The sequence below is a fragment of the Amphiura filiformis genome, chromosome 3 (assembly GCF_039555335.1).
Source record: "Amphiura filiformis chromosome 3, Afil_fr2py, whole genome shotgun sequence".
NCBI classification, from domain to species: Eukaryota; Metazoa; Echinodermata; class Ophiuroidea; order Amphilepidida; family Amphiuridae; genus Amphiura; species Amphiura filiformis.
Window position 1 is genome coordinate 588,359 of NC_092630.1, and position 19,046 is coordinate 607,404.

A 19,046-nucleotide genomic window follows, 5' to 3' on the forward strand; every position below is an offset into this window, starting at 1 on the left:
TAATGATGTAATGGCTGGAATCTTTACAAATTTATATCAAGCAAAGATCATCGAGCAAAGATCCTTGACTGTGACAGCAAAGAATTGTTCAGAGTTGTTGACACCCTGTGTAATCCTAGCAGCAAACCTGCGCTGCCTAAGCACAACTCAAGTTGTGCGCTTGCAGAGGAATTTGCATCGTTCTTCGACGAGAAAATTCAGAAGATTCGTCAAGGCCTAGATTCCGCCGTCCATCTATCGCACTCTACCACTATCAAAGACTCGTGCAGTGGAAGTCTTGAGAGATTCAATGAGCTTTCCAGTGCTGAGATTCGGAAGATCATAATGGACTCGCCTACGAAGAGTTGCTCGCTCGATCCAATTCCAACGGATCTATTCAAGAAATGCATTGATAGTATTCTCCCAGTTGTGACTAACATCATCAACATGTCGCTGACTTCAGGCTGTGTTCCAACAAGCTTCAAAACAGCTAAAGTGACCCCACTTCTGAAAAAAGGCGAACCTTGATCAAGATGTCTACAAAAACTATAGACCAGTATCACAGCTGCAATTTCTGGGAAAACTGCTCGAAAGGTGCTGTCTAGTTCAGATTCAGGAATACTTTGCTTCCAATAATCTGTACGCTGAAGCCCAGTCTGCCTACCGTCGCAACCACTCGACTGAAACTGCCTTACTCCGTGTCACAAATGATATCTTGCTTGGACTCGATCAGCATGAAGAGGCAACCCTACTTCTACTCGATCTTAGCGCTGCCTTCGACACCATTGACCACACCATCCTAATCACACGTCTTGAAGAGCGCTATGGTATTTGTGGAACAGTCCTCTCGTGGTTCCGCTCTTACCTGGATGGCGGACTCAATCTGTCGTCATTGGAGAATCTGAGTCACGCCCCTAGAGATCTTACTTATGGTGTGCCCCAGGGCTCGGTAGCAGGAGCCCCGCTGTTCACATTTTACAGCGCTCCTCTCAGTGACATTATTAACAAGCATAACATCAATCACACCATGTACGCAGATGATACACAGGTTTATCTTCTGTTCAAGCCAGCCAATAGAGACACCTCCATTCGTCAAATTGAGCACTGCGTGGAAGATATCAAGGCCTGGGCCGTTGCAAATAAACTGCAATTCAATGATAAAAAAACAGAAGTGTTGCACTTAACATCTCGCTTCAAGAAAACCACTGCCCTCGACTCGCTTACCATCTGTGACTCAATAGTAAAGACATGTTCTGAGGCGCGAAACCTCGGGGTTGTGTTTGATGAACATCTCACAATGGATGCTCACATCAGGAGTGTTCTTCGCAAAGGCTGGGCTTGCATCTTCAAAATTGGAAAGATCCGGCGGTTTCTTGATAGATCCTCGACGGAAAAACTTGTGCACGCAGATATAACATCGCGCCTAGACTCATGTAACAGCTTATTCTTTGGGCTACCAGTGTCACAAATTCAGCGTCTTCAAAAACTTCAAAACGCTGCGGCAAGACTCGTGACCTGTTCTAAACGCCGTCACCATATCACGCCAGTACTCTTTGAGCTTCATTGGCTGCCGGTTTATCAGAGGATCCAGTACAAGTTATTGCTTCTGACCTTCAAGTGCCTGCAAGATCTCCTCCATCGATATGACTCAATTGATTACTCGGTATGAGCCCGGACGCTCTCTTCGATCTTCAACACAGAATCTGCTAAGATTGCCATCTACTATTCCACGGACTATAACTTACGGTTCCAGAGCTTTCGCGATGTCAGCACCGGTTTTGTGGAACAATCTTCCTATCCATATGAGATGCCATGCCTCTGTAGAACAATTCAAATCAGGTCTCAAAACTTACCTGTTCAAACAATACTTTCAGTAACATTTGCTGTTTTATTTATTATGTGTTCACTTGCTGCTAATCTGACATATTGTAAGTGTCATTATATTTAATTATGTTGAGGGGCATGTGAGGCCCACGGATTGGCACTTGTGCTACATCGGTGGGTCTCGCATGCTTCTTACACAAGCGTCTCCATCCTTGGATGGAGGTGGTCGTGTTATTGCTTATTTATTTGCCATGCTATTTATTTCATGAGGGTAGTGTTTTCTGTGAGTGTAATAATTTTTATTCTTAGTGTCATTATATCTAATTATGTTGAGGGGCATGTGAGGCCCACGGATTGGCACTTTTGCTACATCGGTGGGTCTCTCATGCTGCTTACACAGGCGTCTCCATCCTTGGATGGAGGTGGTCGTGTTATTGCTTTTTTTATTTGCCATGCTATTTATTTCATGAGAGTAGTGTTTTCTTTGAGTGTAATAATTTTATTGTTAGTGTCATTATATTTAATTATGTTGAGGGGCATGTGAGGCCCACGGATTGGCACTTTTGCTACATCGGTGGGTCTCTCATGCTTTTTACTCAAGCGTGTCCATCCTTTGGATGGAGGTGGTGGTGTTTTCGCTTATTTTCTTGCCATGCTATTTATTTCATGAGAATAGTGTTTTCTTTGAGTGTAATAATTTTATTGTTAGTGTCATTATATTTAATTATGGTGAGGGGCATGTGAGGCCCACGGATTGGCACTTGTGCTACATCGGTGGGTCTCGCATGCTTCTTACACAGGCGTCTCCATCCTTGGATGGAGGTGGTCGTGTTATTGCTTATTTATTTGCCATGCTATTTATTTCATGAGAGTAGTGTTTTCTTTGAGTGTAATAATTTTATTGTAAGTGTCATTATATTTAATTATGTTGAGGGGCATGTGATGTCCACGGATTGGCACTTGTGCTACATCGGTGGGTCTCGCATGCTTCTTACACAGGCGTCTCCATCCTTGGATGGAGATGGTTGTGTGTTTTGCTATGTTTTATGCCCTTGATGTTGTGTATGTGCAGCTGGCCTGCTTTTTTATGAATAGTTTTATTGTTTAATTTAAAGGTAAATTCATATTTTGTATATTGATAAGTATTGTAATTTTGTATAAATGCTGTATTATTTTCATTATTATGTGTATTATGTATTCAGCGCCTAGAGGCCGCTTTGTGTGTAATAGTGCGCTTTTAATAAATGTCTTATTATTATTATTATTATTATTATGAAAATAAATTATTGTCTATCCTGATGGCCAATAAGTAGACCAAAAATTCATGGTTCCTTGTGTTTCATTGTCTCCGTCTGGGGTTAATCCATAAAACATGATGTTTCACTTTTTCAGTACCGTACACTGATTGTACTATCATTAAAGAATCGTGACACAAGTGACAATATTTTAATTTTATTCAGATTTCAGAATTCCATTAAATAATGGTCTACTAAGCTAAATTGTATTTATTTCATAATAAAGTATCTGTTTCTTTCAATCGTGATTGTGTGGAAAGAATGTATTACATAATGCGCTAAATATGAAAACCTTTATATGGGCTGGATTTTTTATTAATTTTTTGATTACTGCAAGACGATATTTTTAAAAATCAGATATTTTAAAATGAATCAAGAATAGGAAATGTCACAAACAAGTATTTTATTTGTTATTCGATCAATGACGATCATGTTTATTCAGTCCATGACATGAACGGTATACAGTAGCAGCAAGCATTTGCGCATGGAATTGATCCCAGCGCGAAATTCAAACTCAATTACCCAATTATACCCAGCCAGTTGTGACTGATTTTGTCAAAAATTTACGGAAAATTTATGTGTTGACAATAATTCTATTATTTCTAATATATATAGAAGGAACCAGCAACTCGAAGATTCCTCTAATTTCAAGCTATATTGTGAAAATCAGATTTGCCGGGCAGCTTCAAAGTACAGGAAGCAAGTCTTGTTTACATGTTTCCGAGTAGGATCACGTGATTGCGAACCCTGAGCTTACGTCACGAGCATTCCCAAGGTCATAGATGATTGATTTGGGTGCTTTTTGGGCGCCTTAAAAAAGACCAAAAATTCATTCATTTTTTTAATTTGTCAGCTTTATTGGTCATCAAAAAAATCGGAAAAAATAATTTTTAGTATCCTGACACCATAAGCTTTCCATTGATATATAACTTTATTTTCAATGAGGTTCACCTTTAAAAGTGAAAGATAAGTCATTCAAATTGTCATTTGGTATTTTTGAAATGACAAATTTGGCCAAAACAAAGAAAACAGCAGTATTGACGAAGTTGAAGCCCCATTCAAATACATGTAGCTAATTTATATACTGTCGGTATATAAATTACAGATTCATGTAAATGTCCTTATTTTGCCTTAAATACATGGCTTTCAGCTGAACAACTAGCAGGCTATGTTAGCATATCTATGGCAATGACAAAGGTACCAAAATCTCAATTTTGATGATTGTTACGATCGTCCAGATGAGCAAATCACTGAATGGGCCTTTAATCTATGGTGGGGTTTCCCTGTTAAGGCCGCATTTAGAGACAGACAGGCAGACATATCAAAATGTCACTAATAGTGGTTCAATTTGCCGATCATCAACCAGTGACGTCAAAACTATACATGAATCCGGCGAGCACTTTCTGTGTTTTGACCTCTAGCGGTGGACCCGCACTTCATTGTGCCCGGTACATGTGACGGGCGCAATGCTACCGCTACGAAATGAGCTCGGTGTATCGCCGCATCCATCTGGAGCAGACGCCATTTTCACAATAAACACATCATGGATTTGTTGTTATGTAGCATAATACAACATCTGAAGGAACGGTGAAGTTGCTGGGAGGAAAAACCATCCATCATTTGAAAATGTTAACATTTTGTATTGAAGATATATCTTTGTGTCTCAAAAATACCTAAAATTATCAAAATTTTTAAAAATATCAATTTTTAATAATTTGCCAAAAAATTTGTATTATATTCCAAATTTCAAAAATCAATAGGTCATTCCTCGTATTCAGAATGCAATTTGATATGTCTGATGTGCTCTCATGTCCCACAAAAAAATACTGTGCCATCCATTATCTTAACGCAACGATCCCGGGATAAAAAACAATGTAGGAAAATCACATTTTAATGTTTGTTGCATCTTATTTTTTGTTATTATTTTAATGAAATATAATCATTGAATATTTGGGAATATCTGAACATCATCTATTATAATATTTGAAGGCATGCTTCTTATTTATGCCCTTGGTTCTGCCTATTGATCATGCCCTCAATTCTACTTAAGGGATCTGGAATGAGCGTTTTGAGCGTTTCGACAGTATTTTTTGTGGGACATGAGAGCACATCAGACATATCGAATTGCATTCTGAATACTGAAGAATGTCTTTCTGATATCAAATAATTATCATTTTTGAAATTCACGATATAATACAAATTTTATGACAAATTATTAAAATTTGATATTTTTACATTTTGATATATAACAATCCTCTATGTAAATTTTATAAATCTAATGATATATTCTTAAAGTGTATGTAGCTGGGAGGAAAAGTCGACGATCAATTGAAAATTTTGACATTTCATATTGAAGATATGGATTTTTTTCCCCAAAAAGACCTAATTTTTTTTGGTGTTTTGATTCACGTGTATTTTGTTTCTATGACCAGTGTGTTTGTTTATAGGGGTCTGTCATTTTCTTCGAAGGGGGTGGGTCATGAATATACTGGGGATCATAGAATTTTTAGACCAAAAATAGAGGGGGTTATAATTTTACCCCAAAATAGAATAGAAGGCTGATGACACAAAATTTGTTTAAGCTGCTGCGTGCATTCTTTCAATTTACGCCAAAATGTACGTACAATCTTTAGTTAATTCAAAATAATATATATTTCAAATTTTTGCCCGCTCCGTGCACCTTCTTTACGCTTTTTTAACCCTATGATCAAAATTTTAACACGCTCCAGCGGCTCCACACACTTTCTTCACATTTAAGTTTTGGTAGTCAGTATAGTGTTACGGTACGGTAGTCACAATGTTACGCACCTTACGTCACACAACTTACGTGACGTAACTTACATTGCGTTGTTAATTTACGCAACGTGACACCCCTTTACGTTGCGTAAGTTATGTTGCGTTGCGCAATTTACGTTGCGTTGTTAAGTTACGCAACGTAACTTACATTGAATAACTTACGTTGCGTAACCTACATTACGCAACTTACGTCAAACAACTTACTGCGTTGCATTGTTAATTTACGCAACGTAACTTACGTTACGCAACATAACGTAACTTACGTTGCTTTGCGCAACTTACGTTGCATTGCATTGTTAATTTACGCAACGTAACTTACGTTGCTTTGCGCAATAACTTACGTTGCGTAACTTACGTCACAATGTTACGCAACTTACGCTCTAATATTACACGGCAGGCTGTAGACTACAGCAAGTCATGCAAGTGTAACACCATGCATACATAACGATACGATGTGTGTATAATAGGTCCAATCTTAGACTAATGTGTGTATGCGAGACTAATGCGTGAGACGAGACTACGAGCTACGGCAAGTATAATGGCATGATGGACGGTAAGATGCACGAGGGCCCAGCAATAGACTACGGTAAGTGAAATGCGGAAAGGGAGAAATGTGTGCAAGGACAAGCAGTAGACTTGGAAAAGGTTAGGTAAATAGGATTACATGTACCGTACATAGTCATGGTACTACTACTACTGTTAGGCCTAGCATGACCACTATTTATTGACCAGTATTTTGTCCTACATTCATGCAAAACATATCATGACAGGCTAGGCCTATCATTCTTCTAGGCTTACTCACATTTGAATACTTTGTGGCTAAGCCTGAGCCATGAAGCCCGAGCCTAGGCATGCTATGCCTAGTCATATAATTTTGGGACTCCGTTTTTTGGATCGAGTCTCGCCTTGTAAAATTGAGTGAGATCCAACCCATGATTTGGCATGAAGACATGAACTTACCTTTTTAACATGAAGAATACCATCCATTCGATTTCAAGTGCAGTGCAGCGCCTGATGTACATGATGTAGGACTCACGACTCGTGCAGTTGCACAGCACAGTTCTCAAGCGAGGCTAGTTGCCGTGTATTGACAGGTTGGTACTAAACTTTCACATGTTCAGCAGTCAAGTGGCTGTTAGTACAAGGAACTTATACAAGTTTACGTGGTGAACTAAGTGGCTGTGCCATTTGAGTGCAGCACAGACCAACTGACATGACCGACAATCCGGCTTACTTCATTGTACTTCTACTTCTACGGTTCTACCATTGCCAAGCAACCAAGGAGTGTTGGACAGTACCATTCAGATTCAGACAGCGGGCATGGCCGTTGAATTTCTTTGTCTGTCTTGAGACCGTGCATGACTGAGTAGCTTTCTGGAATCTGTAGTACTTACATGCTTTAATAGCCCGTGCCTAGGCTGCACTGACAATGAATAACATACAAATCACGGTGTGTACAATCCGTGTAGTTGAATCAGGTTGTTTGTTGAAAGTGCACATCCAATTCATGAACATGGTAGGCCTATGGCTATGCCGGTATGAATTGAAATCAAGAAAATGCCGATCCGCCGCTTACATGGCACAAAAATGCCTCCTATTTTGCTCTAAAACAACCGATGACTTCAAATAAACAGTCTAAAAGATCACCAGCAACGCCACCTTCAACTTCTCCAGCCAAAGTTTCAGCATTGACAACCAGGTTTGAAATTAAACATATTTTGTTGTTTTTCCTATGGACGGTTACACAGACAAGCTGACGATCTGTCTCTGCTCTGATTTCTCACAAAAAATGTTATTACATGAATATTCATCATGTATCAGCTGCCATATATGCCGTACAACAAGTATTGCGCAGGCGTCAACCATATTGAGCTACTGCGCATGCACGCAGGATCCCGCGTAAAAACAATACAATGCAAAAGAATAAATCGCCCCACTTTTTTGCACGGTTCGTTCTCAGGCCCCGAATCGAGAAACGGCCATTTTATTCCGCCATGTTGATTGTTAGACTTGATCCACCAGGACTCACCTGCCAGCACAACCCGATGACCGTGCGTAAGCAGTTGAAGGACTGGTGGATCAAGTCTATTCCTCAGGTAGGCAGCCATTTTGATCTCCCTACTATCCCCAACCTGTAGGCAATTAAGCCTGTCTCCCAATTACTAGTAGCTGGCAGGGGGTGCCTGATGCTGGATGCTCAATGCCTCAATCAATCCTATGATATACCAGTGGACATCACAACCTATATCCATTATTAATATTCTTTCACATTCATTCTTTCAGTCTTTGTATTTCTTCCAGGTAGGATTACCTCGAGGAATCTCCAAGGTGCCAACCTTCGGAGCAACTGTTTGTATGCACTAATCACAGAATGAAAATTAATTGATTGAAAAATTCCAGCCATTATAAATTCCCCTTTGTTGGGTTTTTGTGAGCACCACGTTCCTCAGCACAGCTTGCTGTAGAATAGAAATTGGGTGGAGTAATTTTACTCTTATTCTGGAGTTCACCTTTTGATTTTGCTTGATTGGGATTCGGATTCTCCAGTAGGGTAATTACTGTTGAACAGAAATTGGGTTGAGTAATTTTACTTTTATCTTGGAATCCCATCTTTTTGATTTTCCTTTTTGGAATTGCCTTGGGGTTCAGATTCCTCAGTTGGGTGTTTACTGTCGAACAAAATTGGGTCGAGCTGTTTTGCTCTCATCTTGGAATCCCAGGCATCCTTGTTGATTCAGGGTTGTGTACAAACCCTTTGCTTTTAATGATGTAATGGCTGGAATCTTTACAAATTTATATCAAGCAAAGATCATCGAGCAAAGATCCTTGACTGTGACAGCAAAGAATTGTTCAGAGTTGTTGACACCCTGTGTAATCCTAGCAGCAAACCAGCGCTGCCTAAGCACAACTCAAGTTGTGCGCTTGCAGAGGAATTTGCATCGTTCTTCGACGAGAAAATTCAGAAGATTCGTCAAGGCCTAGATTCCGCCGTCCATCTATCGCACTCTACCACTATCAAAGACTCGTGCAGTGGAAGTCTTGAGAGATTCAATGAGCTTTCCAGTGCTGAGATTCGAAGATCATAATGGACTCGCCACGAAGAGTTGCTCGCTTCGATCCAATTCCAACGGATCTATTCAAGAAATGCATTGATAGTATTCTCCCAGTTGTGACTAACATCATCAACATGTCGCTGACTTCAGGCTGTGTTCCAACAAGCTTCAAAACAGCTAAAGTGACCCCACTTCTGAAAAAGGCGAACCTTGATCAAGATGTCTACAAAAACTATAGACCAGTATCACAGCTGCAATTTCTGGGAAAACTGCTCGAAAGGTGCTGTCTAGTTCAGATTCAGGAATACTTTGCTTCCAATAATCTGTACGCTGAAGCCCAGTCTGCCTACCGTCGCAACCACTCGACTGAAACTGCCTTACTCCGTGTCACAAATGATATCTTGCTTGGACTCGATCAGCATGAAGAGGCAACCCTACTTCTACTCGATCTTAGCGCTGCCTTCGACACCATTGACCACACCATCCTAATCACACGCCTTGAAGAGCGCTATGGTATTTGTGGAACAGTCCTCTCGTGGTTCCGCTCTTACCTGGATGGCCGGACTCAATCTGTCGTCATTGGAGAATCTGAGTCACGCCCTAGAGATCTTACTTATGGTGTGCCCCAGGGCTCGGTAGCAGGAGCCCGCTGTTCACATTTTACAGCGCCTCTCAGTGACATTATTAGCAAGCATAACATCAATCACACCATGTACGCAGATTATACACAGGTTTATCTTCTGTTCAAGCCAGCCCATAGAGACACCTCCATTCGTCAAATTGAGCACTGCGTGGAAGATATCAAGGCCTGGGCCGTTGCAAATAAACTGCAATTCAATGATGCAAAAACAGAAGTGTTGCACTTAACATCTCGCTTCAAGAAAACCACTGCCCTCGACTCGCTTACCATCTGTGACTCAATAGTAAAGACATGTTCTGAGGCGCGAAACCTCGGGGTTGTGTTTGATGAACATCTCACAATGGATGCTCACATCGGAGTGTTCTTCGCAAAGGCTGGGCTTGCATCTTCAAAATTGGAAAGATCCGGCGGTTTCTTGATAGATCCTCGACGGAAAAACTTGTGCACGCAGATATAACATCGCGCCTAGACTCATGTAACAGCTTATTCTTTGGGCTACCAGTGTCACAAATTCAGCGTCTTCAAAAACTTCAAAACGCTGCGGCAAGACTCGTGACCTGTTCTAAACGCCGTCACCATATCACGCCAGTACTCTTTGAGCTTCATTGGCTGCCGGTTTATCAGAGGATCCAGTACAAGTTATTGCTTCTGACCTTCAAGTGCCTGCAAGATCTCGCTCCATCGTATATGACTCAATTGATTACTCGGTATGAGCCCGGACGCTCTCTTCGATCTTCAACACAGAATCTGCTAAGATTGCCATCTACTATTCCACGGACTATAACTTACGGTTCCAGAGCTTTCGCGATGTCAGCACCGGTTTTGTGGAACAATCTTCCTATCCATATGAGATGCCATGCCTCTGTAGAACAATTCAAATCAGGTCTCAAAACTTACCTGTTCAAACAATACTTTCAGTAACATTTGCTGTTTTATTTATTATGTGTTCACTTGCTGCTAATCTGACATATTGTAAGTGTCATTATATTTAATTATGTTGAGGGGCATGTGAGGCCCACGGATTGGCACTTGTGCTACATCGGTGGGTCTCGCATGCTTCTTATTAAGCGTCTCCATCCTTGGATGGAGGTGGTCGTGTTATTGCTTATTTATTTGCCATGCTATTTATTTCATGAGAGTAGTGTTTTCTGTGAGTGTAATAATTTTTATTCTTAGTGTCATTATATCTAATTATGTTGAGGGGCATGTGAGGCCCACGGATTGGCACTTTTGCTACATCGGTGGGTCTCTCATGCTGCTTACACAGGCGTCTCCATCCTTGGATGGAGGTGGTCGTGTTATTGCTTTTTTATTTGCCATGCTATTTATTTCATGAGAGTAGTGTTTTCTTTGAGTGTAATAATTTTATTGTTAGTGTCATTATATTTAATTATGTTGAGGGGCATGTGAGGCCCACGGATTGGCACTTTTGCTACATCGGTGGGTCTCTCATGCTTTTTACTCAAGCGTGTCCATCCTTTGGATGGAGGTGGTGGTGTTTTCGCTTATTTTCTTGCCATGCTATTTATTTCATGAGAATAGTGTTTTCTTTGAGTGTAATAATTTTATTGTTAGTGTCATTATATTTAATTATGTTGAGGGGCATGTGAGGCCCACGGATTGGCACTTGTGCTACATCGGTGGGTCTCGCATGCTTCTTACACAGCGTCTCCATCCTTGGATGGAGGTGGTCGTGTTATTGCTTATTTATTTGCCATGCTATTTATTTCATGAGAGTAGTGTTTTCTTTGAGTGTAATAATTTTATTGTAAGTGTCATTATATTTAATTATGTTGAGGGCATGTGATGTCCACGGATTGGCACTTGTGCTACATCGGTGGGTCTCGCATGCTTCTTACACAGGCGTCTCCATCCTTGGATGGAGATGGTTGTGTGTTTTGCTATGTTTTATGCCCTTGATGTTGTGTATGTGCAGCTGGCCTGCTTTTTTATGAATAGTTTTTATTGTTTAATTTAAAGGTAAATTCATATTTTGTATATTGATAAGTATTGTAATTTTGTATAAATGCTGTATTATTTTCATTATTATGTGTATTATGTATTCAGCGCCTAGAGGCCGCTTTGTGTGTAATAGTGCGCTTTTAATAAATGTCTTATTATTATTATTATTATTATTATGAAAATAAATTATTGTCTATCCTGATGGCCAATAAGTAGACCAAAAATTCATGGTTCCTTGTGTTTCATTGTCTCCGTCTGGGGTTAATCCATAAAACATGATGTTTCACTTTTTCAGTACCGTACACTGATTGTACTATCATTAAAGAATCGTGACACAAGTGACAATATTTTAATTTTATTCAGATTTCAGAATTCCATTAAATAATGGTCTACTAAGCTAAATTGTATTTATTTCATAATAAAGTATCTGTTTCTTTCAATCGTGATTGTGTGGAAAGAATGTATTACCGCAATGCGCTAAATATGAAAACCTTTATATGGGCTGGATTTTTATTAATTTTTGATTACTGCAAGACGATATTTTTAAAAATCAGATATTTTAAAATGAATCAAGAATAGGGAATGTCACAAACAAGTATTTTATTTGTTATTCGATCAATGACGATCATGTTTATTCAGTCCATGACATGAACGGTATACAGTAGCAGCAAGCATTTGCGCATGGAATTGATCCCAGCGAAATTCAAACTCAATTACCCAATTATACCCAGCCAGTTGTGACTGATTTTGTCAAAATTTACGGAAAATTTATGTGTTGACAATAATTCTATTATTTCTAATATATATAGAAGGAACCAGCAACTCAAGATTCCTCTAATTTCAAGCTATATTGTGAAAATCAGATTTGCCGGGCAGCTTCAAAGTACAGGAAGCAAGTCTTGTTTACATGTTTCCGAGTAGGATCACGTGATTGCGAACCCTGAGCTTACGCCACGAGCATTCCCAAGGTCATAGATGATTGATTTGGGTGCTTTTTGGGCGCCTTAAAAAAGACCAAAAATTCATTAATTTTTTTAATTTGTCAGCTTTATTGGTCATCAAAAAAATCGAAAAAAATAATTTTTAGTATCCTGACACCATAAGCTTTCCATTGATATATAACTTTATTTTCAATGAGGTTCACCTTTAAAAGTGAAAGATAAGTCATTCAAATTGTCATTTGGTATTTTTGAAATGACAAATTTGGCCAAAACAAAGAAAAACAGCAGTATTGACGAAGTTGAAGCCCCATTCAAATACATGTAGCTAATTTATATACTGTCGGTATATAAATTACAGATTCATGTAAATGTCCTTATTTTGCCTTAAATACATGGCTTTCAGCTGAACAACTAGCAGGCTATGTTAGCATATCTATGGCAATGACAAAGGTACCAAAATCTCAATTTTGATGATTGTTACGATCGTCCAGATGAGCAAATCACTGAATGGGCCTTTAATCTATGGTGGGGTTTCCCTGTTAAGGCCGCATTTAGAGACAGACAGGCAGACATATCAAAATGTCACTAATAGTGGTTCAATTTGCCGATCATCAACCAGTGACGTCAAAACTATACATGAATCCGGCGAGCACTTTCTGTGTTTTGACCTCTAGCGGTGGACCCGCAACTGATTTTGCGCAGGTCATGTGACTGCTGCAATACTACCGGTACTAAATGTGTTATGTATAAGCCCCTTCCATCTGGAGCAGACGCCATTTTCACAATAAACACATCTGCGGATTTGTTGTTATGTAGCATAATACAACATCTGAAGGAACGGTGAAGTTGCTGGGAGGAAAAACCATCCATCATTTGAAAATGTTAACATTTTGTATTGAAGATATATCTTTGTGTCTCAAAAATACCTAAAATTATCAAAATTTTTAAAAATATCAATTTTAATAATTTGCCAAAAATTTGTATTATATTCCAAATTTCAAAATCAATAGGTCATTCCTCGTATTCAGAATGCAATTTGATATGTCTGATGTGCTCTCATGTCCCACAAAAAATACTGTGCCATCCATTATCTTAACGCAACGATCCCGGGATAAAAAACAATGTAGGAAAATCACATTTTAATGTTTGTTGCATCTTATTTTTTGTTATTATTTTAATGAAATATAATCATTGAATATTTGGGAATATACGAACATCATCTATTATAATATTTGAAGGCATGCTTCTTATTTATGCCCTTGGTTCTGCCTATTGATCATGCCCTCAATTCTACTTAAGGGATCTGGAATGAGCGTTTTGAGCGTTTCGACAGTATTTTTGTGGGACATGAGAGCACATCAGACATATCGAATTGCATTCTGAATACAAAGAATGTCTTTCTGATATCAAATAATTATCATTTTTTGAAATTCACGATATAATACAAATTTTATGACAAATTATTAAAATTTGATATTTTTTACATTTTTGATATATAACAATCCTCTATGTAAATTTTATAAATCTAATGATATATTCTTAAAGTGTATGTAGCTGGGAGGAAAAGTCGACGATCAATTGAAAATTTTGACATTTCATATTGAAGATATGGATTTTTTTCCCCAAAAGACCTAATTTTTTTTTTTTTTTTTTTTAAAAAATCCATATCTTCAATATGAAAGGTCAAAATTTTCAATTGATCGTTGTCTTTTCATCCCACCTACATACACTTTAAGTACATATCATCAGATTTATAAAGTTTACTCGAGTACTGTTAAATATCAAAAATATCAATTTTAATCATTTGCCATAAAATGTGTATTACATTGCTAATTTCAAAAAATCTAAATTATTTGATATCAGAAGGACATTCTTCGTATTCAGAATGCAATTCGATATGTCTGATGTGCTCTAATGTCCCACAATAAATACTGTCCAAACGTTCATACCCCACCCCTTAAGAACCCAGCCTGAATGAAGACACCAAGAAACAGGTGTAAAATATTACTCAAGAAACAATATGCTTACCTATTTCGTCCTAGACCATGACACCAAGTGCATGGTGCATGATGATGTCCTCCGTGATGGTGATGACCACCGTGGTGTCCATGATGACCATGTCCACCATGGTGGCCATGGTGAGCATCGTGAACCATCACACGACCTGAGCCATGACAATGGTGGCAGCGAGTCTAGGAAATAAAAGATAATAAATATGTGTGATTTTCAGGATTTATACTATTACTACACCAGGCATAAAAAGAAACTCATGAGTTATAGTTATCCTTGCTGTTCAATAACCTGATAATTTTGGATTATTCTGAATTATTTGTTAAATGGTTTTAGCTTTCTCATTTGACACCCTGTTGGTGAAATTGCGAGCAAGAATTGACCAAGATATGCACCTCCAAACCCTCAAACCCCAAAATCAAAAGTTGCAATTTTAACAATTCAATTGTGCCTGTTACATTGTGCGCTTTATTGATTGGCCCGTGGTGCTTGTGTGCAATACAATGATGTGTTCTCATTGAAAATCGTTGAATAACTATAACTGACAAGTTTCTTTTTGTGCCTGGTGTAGTATTTTGAGTACCCTACCACGTAAGTTTATGACTTGATTCATAATTAGAAGCTACGATGTGTAAGTATATAATTACACTTTGGTAGAGACCAAAGTTTTCCGTTTTACCAGTAAAGAAAACAGAATTCAGTGTTTTGATGGAAAACCAATTTATGTCATAACTTTTTGAGGAAGACTTAGTCAGACTAATTAATGTCATTTTAAGCTTTGCCTTGACTTAAACCATGGAGGTAGAGACACTCCAAATTAATAATGGTCTGTCTATGTTGAGGGTGCAATGAATTTGAACACTGTTGGACACTGGTATTTACAATTCACAAAATGGAATTTGCCTTTTGGAAAATGGAAAGCTTTGGTCTCTACACTTGGGATATGATACTTCATCTTTAATTAAGCTATGTACCATATTTTTGACCTGCTACCACGAAATCAGCGTAAAGTCGCAAGGTGTTAGTCACTCAAAACGCAGTGGCTACTGCGTTGGTGTTCACTCACCTGTTAAAGCCACTAAGTATGTCTCTACCCAGCAAACACAAAACGTTTTCGACATCATTCGCAAAAGGTTATAAAAGGTTGTCAGAAAATGTTTAAATGTCGGGTTATATAAAGGGTATATTAAGAGTATAAAACGTTTTCATAACCTTAAAAACATTTTTGATAATCTACTGCTCAGCAAACAAAAATGTTTTACAGACAACGTTTAAATGTCAGGTTATATAAAGGGTATAAAAACGTTTTAATAACATTCCAAAAACATTCTTGAAAACTTGATACAAAACATTCTAAACAGAATGTTATTTTGGGGTTGAAAAAATATTTTGCGTAAAAATGTTTGCCCAAAATATTTTCAATAACGCTTTTAAAAACGTTTTCATGACCTTTATATAACTCCGGCATTTAAATGTTATTAAAAGGTTTTGAAAAAACATTTTAAGAACATTTCTGTGTTTACTGGGTTCAAATATTTTAACATAATGTTATTTAGGTATTGACACAATATTTGGCAAAAATGTTTGCAAAAATAGTTTACAATAACATTTTTTGAAAACATTTAAAAATATTGTTGTAGTGTGTTTTCATACAAAACGTTTTACAACGTTATCATGACCTTTATATAACCCGACATTTTAATGTTATTAAAACGTTTTTACCTAAACCAAAAGCCAAAATATAACTTATTTAAAACGTTTTTAAAACGTTTTTGTGTTTGTTGGTATGTCCTTTGTGAATGGGGCACAATGGGCCATTCACGAAGGATAATACTACTGATTTGTACAGGTGGTGGCAAACAATGAACATCAACATATACTCTAATCAGCTCGTAATAGGCGGGACTCATAACATCGTGGATTGATACAGAATGGCGTACACACAGCTAGGCGCAGCACCTACGCGAACTGCGCCTTGCATGAATGACACATGCTTTTGTGAATTTACGCGTGTGTAAGTTGGAACTTTATTGACTTGTGCAGTAACAAAAACCGAATAATTCCCGCCTATTAAGAGTTGATCAAAGTATAGTCAGACCAAATCTCTCAGAAATACCAACTCAACAAAATGAGTATAAAGTCGCGGCGAGTTTACGCCAATTTCGTGGTAGCAGGTCACATTTATTCTATTACAAGCCCCCTTCTATTAAGGGCTGGGGTATGAACGTTTGGACAGTATTTATTTTGGGACATTAGAGTACATCAGACATATCGAATTGCATTCTGAATACGAAGAATGTCCTTCTGATATCAAATAATTTAGATTTAGATTCCCCAAAACACCAAAAAAATTGTTGGGAAAAAAATCCATATCTTCAATATGAAAGGTCAAAATTTTCAATTGACCGTCGGCTTTTCCTCCCTGCTACATAACACTTTAAGAATATATCATTAGATTTATATAATTTACTTGAGGACTGTTATATATCAAAATTTGAAAAATATCAAATTTTTATAATTTGTCATAAAATTTGTATTATATTGTGATTTTTAAAAATGAAAATTATTTGATATCAGAAAGACATGCTTCAGATTCAGAATGCAATTCGATAGGTCAGAGGTGCTCTCATGTCCCACAAAAAATACTGTCGAAACGCAATAAACGCTCATTTTAGATCCCTTAAATGCCCCCTATCTTTTTCAAAGAAAAAGTGACTGAAATGCAGAAAAATTCTATGTCATAGCATGTAAGCATTGTATGTAAGCTTCAAACTGGCATGTCATGATTGCAAAATTGCATGGACAAATCCTATTCTAACTTACATTTTCATCCACATAATCACCACACTATAGTAGAATGTTAACTAAATTAATCCCAATCTTCCATAAAAATGCACTTACAGATCCAATTCCGATAATATGTGCTTCCTGTATTGTTGAATTCCGGAGGTCGTGTTTTTTAAGTTTTTTGTCCTCGAAAATTAACTTATAATTAACGCCCCCTTTTTGAAATATTGCAACGCACCCAGGGCAGTTAATAGAGTAAATACGGTATGACATATTAATAAATTTGATTTTATAATTTTGTGAAAGCGACCAATAGAGGCTGCCGTTATGGCTGGGTACCAGCCTGTCTGGACAGTTGACCCCTAGCACGTGATTGATCTTACTGTACTTTTGAACCACTCGTTAATTACACAGGGTACCCGGGCACCCAATTACCAGATATGTTACACCTGTTGTGTAGCAATGTGTACATGCATTCATAAATGTTGCTCAAATTATTCTATAAGATGACTTACCCTTCCTCTTCCTAAGCAAACATGGCAGCGTTTTCTCCCTATTCCATGACAGTCATGACACGGCTGCAGAACAAAGCAGAATCAGAGATATATAGCTATGGTAAGATATGGCATAGATGTAAATGAATGCCAAGAACATGGCCCTAATCTAAAGTTAAGCAAACATGGGTTAAGCTAAGGAGAGGGAAAATGCGCGATGCGCAAAAAACACCGAAAATTGCGCATTTTGGGTACAATCGCGCATTTGAGGTCCAACTGCAATTTGCCCAAAATAACCATTTTTCAAGTGCTCATTTTCCAAAAACCTGAAGTTTTCACTAAAATCAAAGAATCCATAATGATCTGCAACGCAATCCATGTTAAGAAAGTATATATATAGAAAATAGACCGTTGCAAAAATTTGCAAGAAAATATAGAAGAAAAACAGTAAAAAAAATTAATATTCCATATATTTGAACTTTTTGGGGAGAAAAATTCTGCATTTTGGTAAAAAATGCGCAAAGTGTGCATTTTTGCACATTTTCAAAAACTGGTGCACGCATTTTACTCTCAAAAATAGCGCATTTTCCCTATGCTTAGGTTAAGCAGTATCCTTTATGCTCATAATTAACGGGTGAGGCACAGCCCAACCCATTATTTAAACATTTTTACTGCCATGGACACATTATTTGGGTGCACAGGATATTACAGCAAACTATATTTCTATTACTGCAAAAATATTTCAATTATGTTGCGCTTTGCATAATGCATGCATGGAAATCTACTATTTCCATGATGCATGTCACTAAAACGCTTATATGAATTTACACAAGAGAATTATGACACATAATGTATGTACCTGGTGTATGTGGCCTGGTTTTCCAAATGTTTCCGATGTCGATTTTGAAAAGGTCTACCGTAAAAACCTGATAGTTACTCGTTAGTACTTTTGAAAACATAAAATTGTACCAAAGTCAGGCACTTTACCAACTGAGCTAATGGGTTGAGACACACATTTGCCGGTTTACTTGTTCATATATAACTATGTGTATCGATGATTTGCTCAAAACCCTTTATACTTTTGTTGATGGGGCTCTTCATGTTTGCATGTTTCAAAAGCGCTCGATAGTAAGCACATATGCTAACTATTGAGTTTTTACAGTATATAACAAACATGTTATTTTATTCTTTTAAATAAAATGAGGGCATTAACTCAATTCTTGAAATGTAATTTCTTTAAATTGCAGTTAAATTGCACAGCAATA

The 19,046-nt window shown here is 37.8% G+C and overlaps 1 protein-coding gene across 3 annotated transcripts in view; it reads right to left on the reverse strand.

Annotated features, from left to right (window-relative positions):
- Nucleotides 1-19,046, reverse strand: part of LOC140147818 (protein SSUH2 homolog) — a 58,308-nt gene that overhangs the window by 21,141 nt on the left and 18,121 nt on the right. For all 3 annotated transcript variants that reach the window (XM_072169566.1, XM_072169568.1, XM_072169567.1), the window contains exons 7-8: nt 17,803-17,865; nt 14,519-14,682 (exon numbers count right to left, since the gene is read on the reverse strand). In XM_072169566.1, coding sequence (XP_072025667.1) covers nt 14,519-14,682; nt 17,803-17,865 — 227 coding nt within the window. The remainder of the gene's footprint in view (nt 1-14,518; nt 14,683-17,802; nt 17,866-19,046) is intronic.